At 38.4% G+C, this 21952-nt stretch overlaps 1 protein-coding gene across 1 annotated transcript in view; it reads left to right on the forward strand.

Moving 5' to 3' along the window:
• The first annotated feature begins 12687 nt into the window (after window positions 1-12687).
• Window positions 12688-21952, forward strand: part of ACSM3 (acyl-CoA synthetase medium chain family member 3) — a 48355-nt gene continuing 39090 nt past the window's right edge. The window contains exons 1-3 of the mRNA XM_061152977.1: window positions 12688-12845; window positions 19882-20151; window positions 20940-21150. Coding sequence (XP_061008960.1) covers window positions 19951-20151; window positions 20940-21150 — 412 coding nt within the window. The 5' untranslated portion in view covers window positions 12688-12845; window positions 19882-19950. The remainder of the gene's footprint in view (window positions 12846-19881; window positions 20152-20939; window positions 21151-21952) is intronic.

Here is a 21952-nt window from a genome sequence, read left to right on the forward strand (position 1 = left end):
ATGCACAGAAGAACTGTACAAAAAAGATCTTCATGACCCAGATAATCACAATGGTATGATCACTCACCTAGAGCCAGACATTCTGGAATGTGAAGTCAAGTGGGCCTTAGGAAGCATCACTACAAACAAAGCTAGTGGAGGTGAGGGAATGCCAGTTGAACTATTTCAAATCCTGAAAGATGATGCTATAAAAGTGCTGCACTCAATATGTCAGCAAATTTGGAAAACTCAGCAGTGGCCACAGGACTGGAAAACTCAGTTTTCATTCCAATCCCAAAGAAAGGCAATGCCAAAGAATGCTCGAACTAGCACACAATTGCACTCATCTCACATGCTAGTAAAGTAATCCTTAAAATTCTCCAAGCCAGGCTTCAGCAATACATGAACCGTGAACTTCCAGATGTTCAAGCTGGTTTTAGAAAAGGCAGAGGAACCAGAGATCAAATTGCCAACATCTGCTGGATCATCAAAAAAGCAAGAGAGTTCCAGAAAAACATCTATTTCTGTTTTATTGACTATGCCAAAGCCTTTGACTGTGTGGATCACAATAAACTGTGGGAAACTCTGAAAGAGATGGGCATACCAGACCACCTGACCTGCCTCTTGAGAAACCTGTATTCAGGTCAAAAAGCAACAGTTAGAACTGGACATGGAACAACAGACTGGTTCCAACTAGGAAAAGGAGTACATCAAGGCTGTATATTGTCACCCTGCTTATTTAACTTATATGCAGAGTATATCATGAGAAACGCTGGGCTGGAGGAAGTACAAGCTGGAATCAAGATTGCCGGGAGAAATATCAATAACCTCAGATACTCAGATGACATCACCCTTATGTCAGAAAGTGAAGAACTAAACAGCTTCTTGATGAAAGTGAAACAAGAGAGTGAAAAAGTTGGCTTAAAACTCAACATTCAGAAAACTAAGATCATGGCATTCGGTCCTATCACTTCATGGCAAATAGATGGGGAAACAGTGGAAACAGGGGCTGACTTTATTTTTCTGGGCTCCAAAATCACTACAGATGGTGACTGCAGCCATGAAATTAAAAGACGCTTACTCCTTGGAAGGAAAGTTATGACCAACCTAGACAGCATATTAAAAAGCAGAGACATTACTTTGCCAACAAAGGTCCGTCTAGTCAAAGCTATGGTTTTTCCAGTGGTCATGTATGGATGTGAGAGTTGGACTATAAAGAAATCTGAGCACCGAAGAATTGATGCTTTTGAACTGTGGTGTTGGAGAAGACTCTTGAGAGTCCTTGTACTGCAAGGAGATCCAATCTTGCAATGAGATCAGTCCTGGGTGTTCATTGGAGGGACTGATGTTGAAGCTGAAATTCCAATACTTTGGTCACCTGATGCAAAGAGCTGACTCATTTGAAAAGACCCCGATGCTGGGAAAGATTGAGGGCAGAAGGAGAAGGGGATGACAGAGGATGAGATGGTTGGATGGCATCACCGACTCGATGGACATGGGTTTGGGTGGACTCCGGGAGTTGGTGATGGACAGGGAGGCCTGGTGTGCTGCAATTCATGGGGTTGCAAAGAGTCGGACACGACTGAGCAACTGAACTGAACTGAACTGAACTGAAGAATCTGATATTTCCTTGTAGAATATTATCAATCATAATTCTATAGTTTCACTCTGATGCATTTGCAAAAAGGCCTCCTCTTCAATATTTATAAAAATGAATTTTGGATAAATACAAGTTTCTGACTGAAATGAAGTGAGTGAAATTTTCTCAGTCATTTCCGACTGTTTGCGAGCCCATGAACTGTATTATACAGTCCATGGAATTCTCTAGGCCAGAATGCTGGAGTGGGTAGCCTTTCCCTTCTCCAGGGGATCTTCCCAACCCAGGGATCTAACACAGGTCTCCCAGACTGCAGGTGGATTCTTTACCAGCTGAGCCACAAGGGAAGCCCAAGAATACTGAAGTGGGTAGCCTATCCCTTCTCCAGTGGATCTTCCTGACCCAAGAATTGAACTGGGGTCTCCTGCATTGCAGGCAGATTCTTTACCAACTGAGGTATCTGGCAAGCCCAAGTTTCTGACTATTAGACCATAATGCTGAACTCAGTAAGAAATTGAAGAATTCTAATGGGAAACCTGGTGACTTCAAAAAGCTGTTAACCAAACGGATTGGTTAGACAGGATTGAGTAACCTGGTAAATATGGTTGTAATGTTAATTGTTTCTATCTAAAAGCATTACTGGTTTAAATCTGTGTTTTCAAAGTGTGATGAAAACATCCTTAAATTAATTATGATTTACAGTAAATTGGTAAATTATACCTTTTGTGAGCAAAACTGAAACATTCGTCTTTTTTCTCTCTACCTGGTTGATTGTGCCAGTAACATATCCTTGTCCCAAAGATTAAGCCATGCATATCTAAGTACACAAGGTTGGTACAGTGAAACTGTGAATAGCTTATTAAATCCAGTTATGGCCCCTTGGTCTCTCAATTATTGCAACTGGATTACAACTAATGATACTAATCATTGTTTACATTTGTTCTTTGTTTTCAAATCGTGCTTTGTTGTCTCCCTGCCACACTTTGTCATCATCAATGTTACCCTTGACATTGCAATGTTAATGCAATACTTAAATCCTGCTTAATTTATAAGATCATTATCTCTTACAGTAACCAATGTATAATCAGGCTCCAACAAAACTTCTGTTTTGAGAAAATCACATTTATAACATAAAATAATTGCAATAGTGTGACTCTAGATATGGGAAGAAGCAAACAAGGGAAAACATCTTCTGGATTATAACTAGAATCCAGAGAATCTTTCATTATTGATAGGGCCTGGTCCAAAAGTTAACACCTAGAGTGACATATCAAGAATTTTCGCATGATCTAGGATGAGCCTCCCAGTGCAGTGGGACAAAATTTGATCATGAAATGTCTCCCAAACACTGGTCAAATTCCTGACCAAGATGGGAGGATCTAAGAAAAAGGGAATATTTTCTGGCATCAGTGGTTACAGTCCTCCAATGTGAGCTTGTGAGCCCCAAGGAAGGGGAATCAGACTGCAGTTACTTCCTATGACAAACTCTGAAGAAACTCAGAATACAGGATTACAGGTCCCAGATAGCTGAGGTACATGCCAATGAAATAAATTTAATGGGAAAGCCCTGACTCTTGCATCTCCTTACACATAGAAAAGCACTAAATTTCTTAAGTTGAAATGCTGCCTCCTGGATTCGAAATTCAGTATTTCTAAGTCTACAGGTAAAGCAGACATTTTCCAAAGAGGAACGAAGAAATCTCAAATTTGGAACACTGACACCAATGGCAGACACTCCCAGAAAGATCCTTCTGATGCAACAGTTAGACGGGTCACTGCCCCTCTTCCCACAATATTGTGGAGTGGAAATTGACAGTGGGAAATTGTAACAGGAAAGAGTCTATTTTGACTCTTCTGTGCTAGATCTGTTTCTCTAACTTTAACCCTTGTTTTTTGCCTCTTGTGTTATTATAATAATACATAATGGCCTGCCTCAGAGTCTCTGATAGCTGCGACATCCTTGTTTATGGATATTCTATTTCACACAATGCACAAGACAGACTCTACAGCAAAGAATTATTTCTCTGATGCTAAACACAGGTGCTGAGTCTGAGAAACCTTGATCAAATGTATAAGTGGACTCAGTACTCACCAATAGTCCTTTTCAAACAGCTTCTCCATAATGTATTCTTTAAAGTTTTTCTTCTTAACTGAATTCAAAATGTAAGGGTATTTTTTTTTTTTCCCATCATGAGGGCTTGTAATGACTGTGTTCCCTTGCTTAGTTGACAGTACCTTTCCATTGACTTTATATGGAGACAACTTGGCTGGGTGTAAATTTCTTGTGTTAAATTTTATATCCCTTGGAAAACCATAGACCTAGTTCCACTGTCATGTGGTGTTAAATATTACTATGGAGAAGCTCAAGGTCAACCAAGTTCATTTGTTCTGGTATGTGCCTGTTATATAATAATTTAAAACAATTTATTGGCTTGTCTCTGATTCCTAAGTCCTTGGAAACTTGTGGAATTTCCTGAATAACAGAAATGCCTTTATTATTGATTAACCCCTTAAGTTACACCTGAGTTTATGATAGCAAGACTCAGGATGAAAAAAAAAGAAAAAGACTCAGGATGAAGGGTTTGCTCACCAGAGAAATCACTAATGTGATTTTGTTACTGCATCCAAGCTTGCTCTTCTCTCCACAAGACATGCCAAGAATATGAGAGAAGTGTTGAGGCAAGGAATATTACTTTATTTGGAAAGCCAGCTAACTGAGAAGATGGCAAACTAATGCCTCAAAATACCATCTTTTGGGGGTCTGGATGTCAGGTTCTTCTATAGATCAGAGATGGACACAGGTGAGGAAACAAAGTAAAAAGGCCATTTAATTTTGCAAGTATCTTCTAGAATGACAAGCTTCAGGCAGAGGGATGTATTAATTTCTTCCTTTCCACCATCTAGAAGTGGACAAGGTTCTGAACAAAGGCACTTTGAGTTTAACAGTCAGGCAGAGAATCAGGATTCTCTGAGGGAGGCCATTATGCAAGATTATATTAACAATAGCAATGAAAGCAAGTCAAAGAAAAGTTCCAATATGGAATCAGAATTGATTCTTCCTTGCAACACAAAAGCAAAAACAATGCCCAGTTGTGGATGTGACTGGTGATGGAAGTAAAGTTGAATGCTTAAAAAACAATATTGCATTCCTAACCTGGAATGTTAGGTCCATGAATGAAGGTAAATTGGAAGTGGTCAAACAGGAGATGTCAAGAGTGAACATCAACATTTAGGAATTAATGAACTAGAATGGATCAGAATGGGTTAATTTAATTCAGATGACCATATATTTACTACTGTGGCAAGAATCCTTTAGAAGAAATGGAATAGCCCTCAGGGTCAACAAGAGTCTGAAATGCTGTACATGGGTGCAATCTCAAAAACAACAGAATGATCTCTGTTCATTTCTCAGGCAAACCATTCAATATCACAGTAATTCAAGTCTATGCCCCACCACTAATGCCAAAGAAATTGAAGCTGAATGGTTCTATGAAGTTGTACAAGAACTTCTAGAACTAACACCAAAACATAGATGTCTTTTTCATCACTGGGGACTGGAATGCAAAAGTAGGAAGTCAAGAGATACCTAGCCTAACAGGCAGGTTCAGCCTTGGAGTACAAAATGAAGCAGGGTAAAGGTTAACAGAATTTTGCTAAGAGAATGCACTGGTCATAGCAAACACCCTCTTCCAACAACACAAGAGATGACTCTACTCATGGACATCACCAGATAGTCAATAGTGAAATCAGATTGATCATATTCAGTATCAGCTACGTTGCTAATATTGAAGCTGGCAGTTGCCATTTTGAAATTCTCTAACCCTGCTAGCACCTGTAACTGCACTCAGCCAAGAGCTCTGCACACATCTGTGCCTCAGCTGGGCCTCATACAGCCGAGTGATAACTCTGCCCACCAGCACCTGGCAGCAGCCGTGTCCTGGCCCTGCAGCTATGGGCCATCCTCACCTACCAGCATGCCAAGCAGCAGTGGCAACTCTACACAAAGGAAGGTGAACATAGCCTACATAAAAGATACTTCTTGAGCACCTCTCTCTGTGGCCAGGTGGGACAACACTTCTGAACCCCATAGGACATCTCCTATATAAGTCACTCCTTCAAGATTCAGAGAGGTAGATGGATTTATCTACTACATAGAAACAAACATGGAGAATTAGGGAAAATGAGGGGATGAGGGAATATATTCCAATTGAAAGAACAAGATGAAACCTCAGAAAAAGGACCAAGTGAAACAGGAACAAGTAATCTACCCAATAAAGAGTTTAAGGTAATGATTCTAAACATGTACATTGAACTTGGAAGATGAGTGGACAAACACAGTGAGAGCTTAAAAAACAGACAGAAAATATCTAAAAATATCAAACAGAAGTTACTATGAACTGAAAAATATTCTAGACATGTTGAACAACAGACTGGATAAGATAGAAGAATGAATTAGTGAGCTGGAAGACAAAGTGATGAACTCAGACAAGAGAGAAAAATAAGAGAATTTTAAAAAGTAAAGATAAATTAACGAACCTCTGTGACAACATCAAAGATATTAATATTCACAATATAGGAGTGACAGGATGGGAGAGAGAAAGAGAAGAGGTCTAGAAAAAATTATTTGAAGAAATAGTGGCTAAGCATCTATAATCTGGGGAAGGAAACAGACATCTGGATCCAGGAAGCTCTGAAGTTACAAATAAGATGAATCTCAGGGGGAAAAAAGTTGAATGTAAAGATAAACACATCAAGACACACTATAATTAAAATGTTAAAAGTTAAGAATAAAGAAGGAATCCTAAAATCAGCAAGAGAAAAACAACTAGTTATGTGCAAGGGAAACCCTATAAGGGTATCAGCAGATTTTTCAGCAGAAAGTTTATAGGCCAGAAGGGAGTGGCATGACTTATTCAAAGTGCTAAAAGGAAAAAACTTCCAACCAAGAATTCTCTACCCAAGAAGTTTATCATTAAAAAGAACAGAAGGATAGATTAAGAGTTTCTTAGGTAAACCAAAACTAAGGATTTAATCACCATTAAACTGACACTACAATAAATAGAAAACACATGAAAATAAAAATCTCACTATAAAATGTAAATGTATAATAAAGGTAGTGAATGAGTTACCTATAAAGCAAGCAAAAAGACTGAGAGATAAAAGTAGTAAAATAAAACAGTTCAGTTCAGTCGCTCAGTCGTGTCTGACTCTTTGTGACCCCATGAACCGCAGCATGCCAGGCCTCCCTATCCATCACCAACTCCCGGAGTCCACCCAAACCCATGTCCATCGAGTTGGTGATGCCATCCAACCATCTCATCCTCTGTCGTCCCCTTTTCCTCCTGCCTTCAATCTTTCCCAGCATCAGAGTCTTTTCAAATGAGTCAGCTCTTCGCATCAGGTGACCAAAGTATTGGAGCTTCAGCTTCAAAATCAGCCCTTCCAATGAACACCCAGGACTGATTTCCTTTAGGATGGACTGGCTGGATCTCCTTGCAGTCCAAGGGACTCTCAAGAGTCTTCTCCAACACCACAGTTGAAAAGCATCAATTCGTCAGCGCTCAGATTTCTTTATAGTCCAACTCTCACATCCATACATGACCACTGGAAAAACCATAGCCTTGACTAGACAGATCTTTGTTAACGAAGTAATGTCTCTGCTTTTTAATATGCTGTCTAGGTTGGTCATAACTTTCCTTCCAAGGAGTAAGCGTCTTTTAATTTCATGGCTGCAGTCACCATCTGCAGTGATTTTGGAGCCCAGAAAAATAAAGTCAGCTACTGTTTCCACTGTTTCCCCATCTATTTACCATGAAGTGATGGGACCGGATGCCATGATCTTAGTTTTCTGAATGTTGAGTTTTAAGCCTACTTTTCCACTCTCCTCTTTCACTTTCATCAAGAGGCTCTGTAGTTCTTCTTCGCTTTCTGCCATAAGGGTGGTGTCATCTGCATATCTGAGGTTATTGATATTTCTCCCAGCAATCTTGATTCCAGCTTGTACTTCCTCCAGCCCAGCATTTCTCATGATGTACTCTGCATAAAATAAACCAAAATTAAAATAATTAGTTAAGTAATACATCAAATAAAAAGATATAAAATGTATCATCAAAAGAATAAAATGTTGGGATGGGGGGTGAAAACATAAAGCTTTGGAATGTGCTATAATTTAAGTTGTTGTAAAACAGACTGCTTTTTAATAGAATGTTGTGTGTGAATCTTATGGTAACTACAAAGAGTAAACTTACAGTAAATACACAAAAGAATCTAAATATAACACTAAAGAAAACCACCAAAACATAAGGGCAGAGAGAAAGAAAAAAGGGAAAAGAGAGGAAACACAAAAAGGACCAGAAAGCAATCAACACAATGGCAATAAGCAGACATCTATTCATAATTACTTTAAATGTAAATGGACTAAATTCACCAATCAAAAGACACAAAGTAGCTGAATGAATAAAAACAAACAAACAAAATACATTGATGTGTTGCCTAAAAGGGACTCATTTCAGAAGTAAGGACACACAGAGACTGAAAGTGAAGAGAGAAAAAGATATTCCATGTAAATGGAAATGAAAAGCTGGAGTATCTATACTCATATCACACAAAATAGACTTTCAAACAAAAATTTTCAAAAAAAGACCAAGAGCATTACATATGATGAAGTGACCAACTCAGCAAGAAGATATAATTTTCATATGCATCCAGCATAGAAACATCAAGATACATAAAACAAATATTAACATCATACATCAGGAAAAAGACAAGGATGCCCTTTTTTCATCATTTTTATCCAACATAATATTTGAAGTCATAGCCCTGACAATAAGGCAAGTAAAAGGAATGAAAGGCATCCAAATCAGAGAGGAAAAAGTAAAACTATCATTATTTGCAGATGACATGATCCTATAGACCGTAAAGACTCCACCAAAAGAAAACAATGAGGACTAACAAACAATGACTTATTGCCATTGTGTTGATTGCTTTCTGGTTCTTTTTGGTGTTTCCTCTCTTCTTTTTTCTCTTTCTCTCTTCCCTTATGTTTTGGTGGTTTTCTTTAGTGTTATATTTAGATTCTTTTGTGTTTTTTACTATAAGTTTATTCTTTATAGATACCATAAGATTCACACACAACATTCTATTAAAAAGCAGTAAAACCAAAGAATACAAAATCGATATATAAAAATCAGTGGCATCTATACACTAGTAACAAACTATCAGAAAGATAATTAAGAAAATAATCCCACTTACATTTGCATGAAATAGAATAAAATACCTAGTAATAAATATAACCAAGGAGGTGAAAAACCTGTACACTGAAAACTATAAGACATTGTTGAAAGAAATAGAAGATAGAAACGCAAGGATATACAAAGCTCATGAGATATAAGAATAATATTGTTAAAATGTTCATATTACTTAAAACAATCTACAGATTCAATGTAATCTCTACCAATATGCCAATGGCATGTTTCACATAACTAGAATAAATAATTCTAAATTTTACATGGAGCCAGGAAAGAATAATAACCAAAAAATCTTGAGAAATAAGAATCAAGGTATCACATTTTCTGGTCAAACTATACCACAAAACTATAGTAATAAAAACAGTATGGTACTGGCACAATAACAGACACATAGATCAATGGAACAGAAGTGAGAGCCCAGAAATATACCTAGACATATATAGACAAATAATTTGTAACAAAGGATAAATGAACATATTATGGAGAAAGGACAGTCTCTTCAATAAATAGTGCTGGGAAAACTGGACAGCCACATGCAAAAGAATGAAATTAGACTATTACATTTGGGCTCCAAAATCACTGCAGATGGTGACTGCAGCCATGAAATTAAAAAGTGTTTGCTTCTTGGAAGAAAAGCTATGACCAACTTAGACAGCGTATTAAAAAGCAGAGACATTACTTTGCCAACAAAGGTCTGTCTAGTCAAAGCTATGGTTTTTCCAGTAGTCATGTATGGACATGAGAGTTGACTATAAAGAAAGCTCAGCACCGAAGAAGTGATGCTTTTGAGCTGTGGTGTTGGAGAAGACGCTTGAGAGTCCCTTGGACTGCAAGGAGATCAAAGCAGTCAATCCTAAAGGAAATCAACCATGAATATTCATTGGCAGGACTGATGATGAATCTGAAGCTCCAATATTTTGGCCACCTGATGCAAAGAACTGACTCATTGGAAAAGACCCTGGTGCTGGGAAAGATTGAAGGCAGGAGGAGAAGGAGACAACAGAGGATGAGATGGTTGGATGGCATCATCGACTTGATGGACATGAGTATGAGCAAGCTCCCGGAGTTGGTGAAGGACAGGAAAGCCTGGCGTACTGCAGTCCATGGGGTTGCAAAGAGTTGGATATGATTGAGCAACTGAACTGAGCTGGTACATCATACACGGAAGTTAAAAGGGGATGAAAATCTTGTAATACCTGTGATAACCGAAATAATAAAATTTCTAGACAAAAAACAATATCCTCACCGACAGGGTCTTAATGATATTTTTGTGGCTCTAACTCCAAATTAAGGGAAACAAAAGCAAAAATAAACAAATTGACTACATCAAATTAAAAAGCTTCTGCACGTGAAAGAACCCATTATCAAGATGAAAAGGCAACAGACTAAAATGGGAGAGGATATTTGTAAATCATATATCTGAAAAGTGCTAGTATCCAAAATATATAAAGAACTTATATAACCCAGTGACAACAAAAAAACAACTGGGTGAAAAATGGGTACAGAGTCTGAATAGACATTTTCTCAAGGAAGACACAGAGAAGAGGGAAAGATGTTCAATATCACTGATTATCAGGAAAATTCAAATCAAATATTAAACAGCCTTGCTTCCTTGGAATAAAACTCACTTGGTCCTTTTGTATAATTATTTTCATATGTTGCCAAATTCTATAGTTTATTTTTCTTGCCAAAGTTTAGAACTTTTTAACAATTCTTTGAATAAAGACCTGCCCTAGTTTTCTCAACTTCTGAGATTCTGCTGACACAAATGTTACTTTTTTTTTTTTAATGATAGTACCACAGATCTCTGGGGCCCTGATATTTTTTTAATTATATGCATTTCAGGTATACAGCATTATAGTTCAGCATCTATATACACTACAGAATGATCACTACTACAAGACTAGTTACCATCCATACAGCATACAGTTGAATTTTGCATTTCACCTACCCTAAACCCCCTTACCCTCTGGTAACCACTGTTTTATTCTCTGTGAGTTTTTCACTTATTTTATTTGTTGTATATTCCTGACCCAGGGATTGAACCCATGTCTCCTGCATTGCAGGCAGATTCTTCACCATCTGAGCCACCAAGGAAGCGACACATGCATGAATAAAAATCATATGGTATTTTTCATTCTCTGTCTGCCTTACTTTACTTAGCATAATGCCTCAAAGTCAATCCATGTTGTCACAAATGGCAGGATTACATTCCTTTCTATGATTGCGTAGTATTCTATTTAAACACACACACATATATGAACATATATATGTTTATCCATTATCTGTTACCTTCTTTTTCCATTTATCTGTCAATAAGCACTTAGGTTGTTTCCACATCTTTTCTGTTGTAAATAATTCTGCAATGAACATAGGGATGCATATATCTTTTCAAATTAGTGGGGTTTTTTGTTCTTCAGATAAACACCCAGAAGTAAAATAGCTGAATCATATGGTAATTCTATTCATATTTTTTTGAAATCAATCAACATAATCTACCTTATTGACAGGGTAAAGAAGAAAAATCACATGATGGTGTTAATTAATGCATAAAAGACATTTGCCAAAATTCAAGCCTTACTGATGATAAAAACTCTCAGGAAAATAGGAATACACAGGAGAATTTCCTACACTTGATAAAAATTTTTTGTAGATGCTCTTTATCAAGTTAAACATAAAGGACTGAATGTTTTCCCATTAGTATCAGGAACAAGGCAGGGATGTCTGCTCTCAACACTCATAGTCAACATAGGGCTGGAAATTCTAGGCAGTCTAATAAGACAAGAAGGGAAGTAAAAGGCATATAGATCTGAAAGGAAGAAGTAAACCTGTCCCTACTTGCAGATGATATAATTATCTACATGGAAAATCCCAAGGAATCAACAACAACAACAACACACTCCTAGAACTAAAAAGGGACAAATAAATTCCTCATTTTGTTTAAGTGAATTTGATTTGGTTTTTGTCGTGTGTAACCGAGTCATTTATCTTTTCATTTTCCCATCAAATATTTATTGAATGCCTAAAATTTGCCAACTGTTCTAGACGATAGTGATACATCCATGGAAAAAAGAATTGCTTACTTGTAAGGGTGGTAGTAAGAGATGTAAAAAGTTAAAACAGGGTAAAGAGACAAAAATGAGGGATGCTATTTTAGAAAATGTGGTAAGGGAAGACCTCTTTGAGAGGACATCTCATAAAAGAGGGATTTGGTGAAGGCAATAGTCCAGGGAAGAGTGTTCTAGGCAGTGGGAACTGTTTAAGTTCAGAGATCCAAAAGCTGGAACACGTATGTTACAAGAAAAGTAAGGGGGCTGATGTGGCTGCAGCAGTGAGGGAGAAAAGGGGAGGGCAGTGGGTCAGAAAGGACACTGTGCCAGATCATGCAGTTTCTTGTAGTCCATGTAAAAACTTGAATTTTTACCTGGCGTGAACTAGAAAGTGTTGAAGGATATAAACAGAAGAGCAAGCTGACACTATTTATTCTTAGTCCTGACCGGTTCAACAGGTCCAAAGATAAACATAGCAACTGGTTCACTGAGACCTAGAGCAACCTACACTGTAATTTCTTTCCTTTCTATTCAAAACCCCTTTGTTTTCTTTCACCCTTTTTTCTTTCCTTCTGCTGAGAGAAAATTCCCTCAATCCCTTCATGAAACTAACCCCTTCAGCAACTCCATGGACATTTTCCCTCTAATAAGTACATTATTTTCCCATTCCTGCAAAAGCCTGTGGTGTGTGTAAATTATTAACTATAAAAGGGATAAGTAACCTCAGGGGATTGTGTAAACTTACAGTGTAAACTTAGCCCAGAAAGTTTGCTCCTCCCTCCAGAATTGTCTTCACCAATCCAAGCAAGACACTTCTGAGCATAATTTAACCTCTTCCAACTGTCAGGCTATTCTCTTTTGGTTATTACCACCACCAAAGCAGATGCAAGAGTTCAAGTTTCAGGGATCCTCCTCTGGGAGTTAAGTCTGCCTCTGCCGTCATCTCCAGCTGTGTTGGAATCTGTCACTTTAGTGAGTACCACATTATCTGTCTTCTAAGTAAGGTTTGCGGGGCTGGCACATGTACTTTTAAACAAAGACAGCAAACAAGACCAACAAATAAAAAATGGTCTCACTGAAATCTTGGGTAGCTGGGGTGTTTCTATCAGAATTTGTCAGTTGTGTAATACTATCGAGTAAGTGACCAGGAGTATGTACACAAAAAAGGCTATAAACATAGCAGCTAAGTTTTTCATTTTAAGCTTTACATGCTATTTAATTTTTTAAAAACCATGTTCATTTGTTAATTTCTTAAAATGTTTTTTAAAAAAATTCAATTGAGTCCAAGTAGCAGCTGAGTTTTTCACTGTACTACTTAGCTCCCTGCCCTGCTCAGTGGCAAATAAGACTCCATCTTCTGCATCATCCAGGAAGTATGCAAGCTTCTTCTCGGAAATTTTAGGAAACATGCATGCAAACTCAAGGAAATAACCTGGGGGCGGCCACTTTTCTCCGCTACATGGTCAAGCGTAGATCTAAAAACTCTGTATACAAGTTTTAAGGCAGGATCTTGTTAGGCTAGGGAAAATAGTGGGATTTTACCTTGCTTTCAGGCTATGTATGCCAAGCCACCATTATTGCTTGGATTACTTAATAGGAAAGATAGTTATGGAGATGTGGGGTGGTGAAAACTCTCTTGGCACTGCAGCTTATATGGATGTAGAGGCTACATTGCAGATGAGACCCTGAAAAGTTCATCTGGCCAGAAGTAGTATTGTCTTTATTACAAGAGTTTTCTATGGCTCATTATAAAAATCCAGGCCAACACTGGGAAACTTATCTCAGCTCTATCACCTACAAAGAATACTAAAAGCCTAGAAAATGGACGTTATGAAAAGTTAAAATCACTGAAAAGACAGGAAAAGAACTTTGTTGGGGAAAAGGTGGTCTTAGTTTTGATGATAAAGATGTTGGGATTTTCTTTTTGGTAGAACAAAATGATTAGGCCATTTTAAGCTCCAAATGCCTGGCCAATTTTCTTTTCAACATATGTTTGAAGGATTCTGAATGCAGTGCAGAAAATTGTTTGAAATTTTCACCTTAATTGCAAAATAATGAAAACAGTCCAGATGAAGATTGATAGGGGACTGGCTTAAGATATTATATCACAGCTGTTCTGGAATGCCATACAGCTATTTAAAAGAAAAAAGCAAAATAAGGAAGATCCGTGCACAGATATGGAAAACACTCCAAAGTTGTATTACCAAAAAAAAATAATAATAATAATAATGGACAAAATTGTGTGTATTCTGGACTACATGTGGTATAAAAGTGGTGGAGAAAAAAGAAACTATAGTCATTTGCTTGGATATATATAAAGAAACTTTGAAAAAATACATAGAATTAATAATAAGGTTTTCTGAGGGAATAAGGATGGGATGATCAAGACCATCCCTAAGAAAAAGAAATGCAAAAATGCAAAATGGTTGTCTGAGGAGGCCTTACAAATAGCTGAGAAGAGAAAAGAAGCTAAAGGCAAAGGAGAAAAGGAAAGATATACCCATTTGAATGCAGAGTACCAAAGAATAGCGAGGAGAGATAAGAAAGCCTTCCTCAGTGATCAGTGCAAGGAAATAGAGGAAAACAATAGAATGGGAAAGACTAGAGATCTCTTCAAGAAAATTAGAGATACCAAAGGAACATTTCATGCAAAGATGGGCACAATAAAGGACAGGAATAACATGGACCTAACAGAAGCAGAAGATATTAAGAAGAGGTGGCAAGAATACACAGAACTATACAAAAAAGATCTTCATGACCCAGATAATCACAATGGTGTGATCCCTCACCTAGAGCCAGACATCCTGGAATGCAAAGTCAAGTGGGCCTTAGGAAACATCACTATGAACAAAGCTAGTGGAGGTAATGGAATTCCAGTTGAACTATTTCAAATCCTGAAAGATGATGCTGTGAAAGTGCTGCACTCAATATGCCAGCAAATTTGGAAAACTCAGCAGTGGCCACAGGACTGGAAAAGTCAGTTTTCATTCCAACCCCAAAGAAAGGTAATGCCAAAGAATGTTCAAACTACTGCACAATTGCACTCATCTCACACGCTAGCAGAGTAATGCTCAAAATTCTCCAAGCCCGGCCTCAACAATATGTGGATCAAGAACTTCCAGATGTTCAAGCTGGTTTTAGAAAAGGCAGAGGAACCAGCAAATTGCCAACATCCGTTGGATCACTGAAAAAGCAAGAGAATTCCAGAAAAACATCTACTTCTGCTTTATTGACTATGCCAAAGCCTTTGACAGTGTGGATAACAACAAACTGGAAAATTCTTCAAGAGATGGGAATACCAGACCATCTGACCTGCCTCCTGAGAAATCTGTATGCAGGTCAAGAAGCAGTTAGAACTGGACATGAAACAACAGACTGGATCCAAATAGGGAAAGGAGTACGTCAAGGTTGTCACCCTGTTTATTTAACTTATATGCAGAATATATCATGTGAAATGCTGGGTTGGATGAAGCATAAGCTGGAATCAAGGTTACTGGGAGAAATATCAATAACCTCAGGTATGCAGATGACACCACCCTTATGGCAGAAAGCGAAGAAGAACTAAAGAGCCTCTTGATGAAAGTGAAAGAGCAGAGTGAAAAAGTAGGCTTGAAAGTCAACATTCAGAAAACTAAGATCATGGCATCCAGTCCTGTCACATCATGGCAAATCGATGGGGAAACAATGGAAACAGTGAGAGACTTTTTGGGGGGGGGGGGGGCTCCAAAATCACTGCAGATGGTGACTGCAGCCGTGAAATTAAAAGATGCTTCCCCCTTGGAAGGAAAGTTATGATCAACCTAGAGAGCATACTAAAAAGTAGAGACATTACTTTGTCAACAAAGGCCCGTCTAGTCGAAGCTATGATTTTTCCAGTGGTCATGTATGGATGTGAGTTGGACTGTGAAGAAAGCTGAGCGCCGAAGAATTGATGCTTTTGAACTGTGATGTTGGAGAAGACTCTTGAAAGTCCCTTGGACTGCAAGGAGACTCAACCAGTCTATCCTAAAGGAAATCAATCCTGAGTGTTCACTGGAAGGACTGATGCTGAAGCTGAAACTCCAATACTTTGGCCACTTGATGGGAACACGGACTTACTCAGTAGAAAGGACCCTGATGCTGGAAAAGATTGATGGCGGGAGGAGAAGGGGACAACAGAGGATGAGATAGTTGGATGGCATCACCAACTCGATGGACATGATTTTGGGTAAGCTCCGGGAGTTGGTGATGGACAGGGAAGCCTGGCGTGCTGCGGTCCATGAGTTCGCAAAGAGTTGGACACGACTGAGCGACTGAACTGAACTGAAACTGGGCAGCTATGTGATGGGGTGGAAGGCAGATTTTTCACTGTGTACCTTTTATAAATTTTTAAATCATTTGAAGGTATTATCCTCCAAAATTAAAAACAAAGTTATAACAGTAGAAGCAGTGTTTGCTGTGCTCCGTCTCTGTCTGTGGCATAACGGACTGTAGCTGCCAGGTCTCTCTATCCATAGGATTTCTCAGGCAAGAATACTGGAACCAGGTTGCCAAAAACTTAGTGTTGACTACTTAACTGTTTCCTTCCCATTGAAGGAAACATTAATTCTGTAAGAAGGAAGAGAGCTGCAAAATGTGCAGGATGTAACCTGCCAGCAAATCGGAGAGAAGGTTTGTTCCTTCCACTCAACCGTCACTGCCAAACAGAATGATGTTTGAAGATTCAGGGGTTCATTTCTTTTCTAAAATGCAGCCTCTTCTAGAGCCTAAGAGAACTACCAAGGGATCTCTGGTTAATAGTTAACACTTTTCCTCACACAGCTTCAGACAAGGGGAAAGTGATGAATAATAATTTACTAAACCTGAACTTTTAGAAAAATCTTATCCTGGGAACACTTCCTCTCAAGTTTCCTGTATATTAATGTTTCATATCACTCCAGTTCTGAGCTATTATCAATATAGGTTAGCACTATCAACAAGAATTTTCTGCAATGATAGAAATGTTTTGTGACTGCACTGACATATGCATGGTAGCCACTGGCCACATGTGGCTATTAGGCACTTGAAATGTAGCTGCTGCTGCTGCTAAGTTGCTTTAGTCGTGTCTGACCCTGTGTGACCCCATAGACAGCAGCCACCAGGCTCCCCCATCCCTGGGATTCTCCAGGCAAGAACACCGGAGTGGGTTGCCATTTCCTTCTCCAATGCGTGAAAGTGAAAAGTGAAAGTGAAGTCGCTCAGTTGTGTCTGACTCTTCGTGACCCCATGGACTGCAGCCTACCAGGCTCCTCCAGCCATGGGATTTTCCAGGCAAGAGTACTGGAGTGGGTTGCCAGTGCCTTCTCCATGAAATGTAGTTACTGTGGCTAAAGAACTAATTTTCAAATAATATTTAAATTAATCTAGATTAGCCACATCAACAGTGCAAGTCATCACACAATTCTGGTTAAAGTAGGAGAGGCACTTCTCAGGCCTACTATAATTCTGCTGTGTTGTATGTGTGTGTGTGTGTGTGTGTGTGCTCAGTCCTGTCTGACTCTTTACAACCCATTGGACAGTTTTGAGTTATTGAAAAAAAAAAAAAAAAACCACGGTGTGCAAAGTTTCTGCCTTCTGAAGAAGTCATTTATTCATTCAACAGATATTTATTTAACACTTACTCTGGCCAAATGCTATTATAATTCCCATGAACATAATAGACAATGCCCATACCCTCATAAACTTTACATTCTAGTGCAAAGATTAGCAAACTATGGCCCATGGGCTAAATCCAGCCCTCCACTTGCTTTTGTACCACTTGTGAACCAAGAATAATTTTTGCATTTTTAACTATTTGGAAAAATAAAATATGGAATAACAATTCATGATGAGGTATAATTAGTAGTTTTAGTAACACAGTTGTGACTTCAGTTATGTATTTCAGTGGCTGCTATCTCAACTAGAATTGAGTGGAGCAGTTGAGAGACCAAATGGTCCACAAAGCCTAAAATATTTATTATTTGACCCTGTACAGAAAAAGTTTGCTGACTCCTGAGCTAAAGGATAGTAATATGCTAGACACCATGATAAGCACTTTGTCTCATTTAATCTTTGGGACAACTCTCTGAGGGTGATCCTACTAGTCTCTTCATTGGTAAAATGTGAAACTGGGGTCTGAAAATGGGTATTTCTAATAAGTTTCCAGGTGATGCTGATATTGATTGTTCATGGATCATAACCTTCAAATCAGTGACTCTCTGCCTTGGTTGCACAGCAGAATCCTCTGAGGAAATTTTTAAAAATATGATTCCCAGGCTCTAACCCCAGAGATTCTGATTTAATTAAGACTCAGGCATGCATACATTTATAAAACTTTCCTCATGATTCAAATATATAACCAGGTTTGAGAAGCACTACTCGAATGAAATTCCATTAATCTGTAGACCAACATTCTAGTTCTAATTCTCATATCACATTAATGCAAGTTGCTTCCCTTCTGCGGGATCCTGTTTTCTTTGCAGGTGAAAAATGAGGAGGTTTAAATCAGATGATCTCAAAGGGCTTAATCTCATTGCCTTGTCAGATCTGCCCACAAATATATCAAAGAATCAGACGAAGTACCCAGATCTCCTTGGCTCCTTGGCTTACAGTAAATCTCAGTGAAATATTTGTTGAATTAATATTTTATTATCATAATAAATCATTATATTAAGTAACCATGAGGATGCATTGAGTGCAACAATATGATGCCCAATTGCCAGGTCCATTTAGGGTTAAATGTATGGCTGGCATCCATTATTAATCATTTTTTGGAAATATATCAATACATAAATGCTTCCACACAGCTACTCTGCCTTACATACCATAAAGTTAGAGTTGAAGCTAAAAAATGATGATTTAATGATTGTGGGAGTAGTGTTTCATGGCAGGAAATTTAGAAGATTACATAAAGTATAAAGAAGAAAACTCTTAATCCCTAAAACTGTTTTTAAATAGTCTGAATTATGAGACCTCAGCCAAATAAATGACATTGTGATCAAATGATTTCCCACAGAAGGAGGGAGGGCTGGGTGGCCCAGAGAGGCCCCTCCTACAGAAGGCTAAACTCTATTTTCATATCTCTGGTAAATACAGCTCCAAGCCTGGAGGTAGTGTGCGCTGCTATCTGGAGCATGGGAATTATAGTCTATAAACTAGAGGACCTTTGACAGTGCTTTCATGAGTAACTGGTACTTTGCTATCTCAGTTTCTTCATCTATGGATTATCCATTGCTAAAAATTCTCAACATTTCTACACTCCTTGTGAAATCCTTAGATGAAAGAGATTAAAAGCTTAATTATTTGCCTTTATTGAGAGTAACTGGGTGACCCAGATCTTTTCTTTTTTAGAAATGTATATGGGAGGCACTAGCCCTTACTCGTCAGAAGAATGGGCTAGAATGAGACAGTTCTAGGTTCAAATCCAATCAATGCCTCTGTTACAGACTGAATGTTTGTATCCTAGTTCAAAACAGTTCTTATGTTAAAGCTTTGACCTCCAATGTGATGGTATTTGGGGATAGGGCCTTTGGTAGGTAATTAGGTTTAGATGAGGTCATGACAGTGAGGCCCCTGATTAGTATCTTCCAAGAAGAGGAAGAGAGAACAGGGTTCTCTCTCTCTCCATCATGTGAGATCACAGAGGGACAGCAACCATCTGCAAGCTAGGCACAGAGACCTCATGGGATAATTGAACCAGCCAGCACCTTGATCTAGGACTCGCTAGCCTCCAGAACTGTGAAAAATAATTATCTGTTGTTTAAACCAGAGAGGACTGAGACAACCTCTTACTCATCATATTCTCCATCTGCAGAGATGATAATAGCATCCACTTCACAGGGTTACTCTGAAGATTTAATGATAAATTGTATGTAAGTGAAGCATTGAGCACAGTATTTGGGACATAGTGAGTTCTCGGAAAATAGTACCATTATGATAATTAATAATAATAAAACTTAGCTGCTTGGGGATATGGCTGAAACAAATGCATGTCTTTTTGCTTGTCTTTTAGATGGATTGGTGTCTGTAGAAATCCTGGGTGCTAAAATACTTAGCCAGACTGACGGTAGCCCTTGTCACCATGAAGATATTACTTTGTGCCAAATATTTTCAGTGCCTAGCAATTCCTGGCTCTATGAGAGCACTGCATAAAGATTACAGAACAGTGACCCCTCAGAATTTCTCCAACTATGAATCCATGAAACAAGACTTTAAACTAGAGATCCCAGAGTATTTCAACTTTGCCAAAGATGTCCTGGACCAATGGACCAATGTGGAAAAGGTATGGAGCAAGGGCCAGTCAGACTGCAGTTTCTTAACTGAGAGTGATTTTTTTCCCCCAGGGGACATTTGGCAATGTCTGGAGACACTTTTGTTGTTATGAGTTGGGGGAGGGTGTATGCTAATGGGTGGAGGCTAAGGGGTGCTGCTAAATACCCTGTAATGCATAGGACATCTGGTTCACCATCAAGAGTTCCATGGTTGAAAAAGTCTGGGTTATAAAAATGTATGATTATAGGTTAATTTTTTTAAAAATAAAAAGGAGTAGGGACTTCCCTGTTGGTCCAGTGGTTGGGAATCCACCTTCCAAAGCAGGGAACATGGATCTCACATGTCATGGGGCAACTAAGCCTGCTGGCCACAGGCCACAACAAAAGATCCCATGTGCTGCAGTGAATATCCTGTGTGCCACAACGAAGACCTGAAGTGGCCCAATAAATAAATAAATATTAAAAATAAATAAAGGATTAGAATGAAATGTGAACCCAAGAATAAAAAATGGTAGGAAATGAGGTAAAGAGCATTGAGAGAAATATAAAGGGATGCAAGAATTCTACCTTTATGGAAAGAAAATAATCAGGCTAAATGAGAAATCACATGTACTGAAAGAAGTGACATGGCTCCCAAAATCTAGAAATAATGACCCCAGAGTTACTCCCAAATACTTCAAGTATGTCCTAACTAAAGACCTGTGAATTTTCTTCAGAGAAAATATTACATTAAGTCAGTTGAAATAGAATTTAGCTGCATAACCACCTTTAAATCTGTGACTGGTTTGTCTTTCCTCAGGCTGGGAAGAGACCTTCCAATCCAGCCTTCTGGTGGATAAACGGAAACGGAGAAGAAGTGAGATGGAGTTTTGAGGAACTAGGATCTTTATCAAGGAAATTTGCAAATATACTTACAGAAGCCTGTGGCCTGCAAAGGGGAGATCGAGTAATTGTGCTTTTGCCCAGGATCCCTGAATGGTGGCTTGCAATTATAGCCTGTCTGCGCACAGGTTAGTAGTTTTGGCGTTGCAATATTTAAAGTATGGTGGGTGAGAGATTTTCCAAAACATCTAAGTAATCATGAGACATTTATTTTGGCCAATTATTTGAAGAACTATACACAACATGGTAATATTCTCAAGAACCTTAGAAATGTGTTGGAAACATGCCATATCTTTTGACCTAACTATGAGTTGGGTTTTTTTTTTTTAATAATGAAATTCGTTTAATACCAATCAACAATCAAACACCTATATACCAACTTCTTCTCTCCTCCTATAGGATCCACAATCATCTGCAACTCAATCAGTCACAAACTCAAGGAACCCATCCTAGTTCTTGCATCAAAACTTTATTCCTCTCATGGTTAATTACCATTCATCTAGTGCCCTAAGCCAGGCATCTGTGACTCCTCCTACCTAATCAGTTCTTACATCTTATAAATTTGACTTCCTATGTGGCTCCAAAGTACCTCCTCTTCTTCTCCAACTTCCCTTTTCTCACTTCATTTTTACCATCTCCTGAGTGGATCTAGAACACACATGTTATCTTTTTATTTTGTTGCTTGATAGTATTTAATAACTGTTTGTTGCCTACCAGATAAAATCTGAGGTGAATTGTGGAAGGTTCTAGCTATCTTCCATTTGTTTTTCTCATTTTCCCACACTCCTACTCTTCAGCCATCTCAAATAGTTTCCTATAAGGTCTGTGATTTTTCTTGTCTCCTTGATTTTGTGCACACTATTTCCTATGCTTAGAAAGTCTTTCATTCACACCTAATCCCCTGGACAACTCCTATTAAACTTAAAAGTC

The sequence above is a fragment of the Dama dama genome, chromosome 10 (assembly GCF_033118175.1).
Source record: "Dama dama isolate Ldn47 chromosome 10, ASM3311817v1, whole genome shotgun sequence".
In the NCBI taxonomy this organism is placed as follows: domain Eukaryota; kingdom Metazoa; phylum Chordata; class Mammalia; order Artiodactyla; family Cervidae; genus Dama; species Dama dama.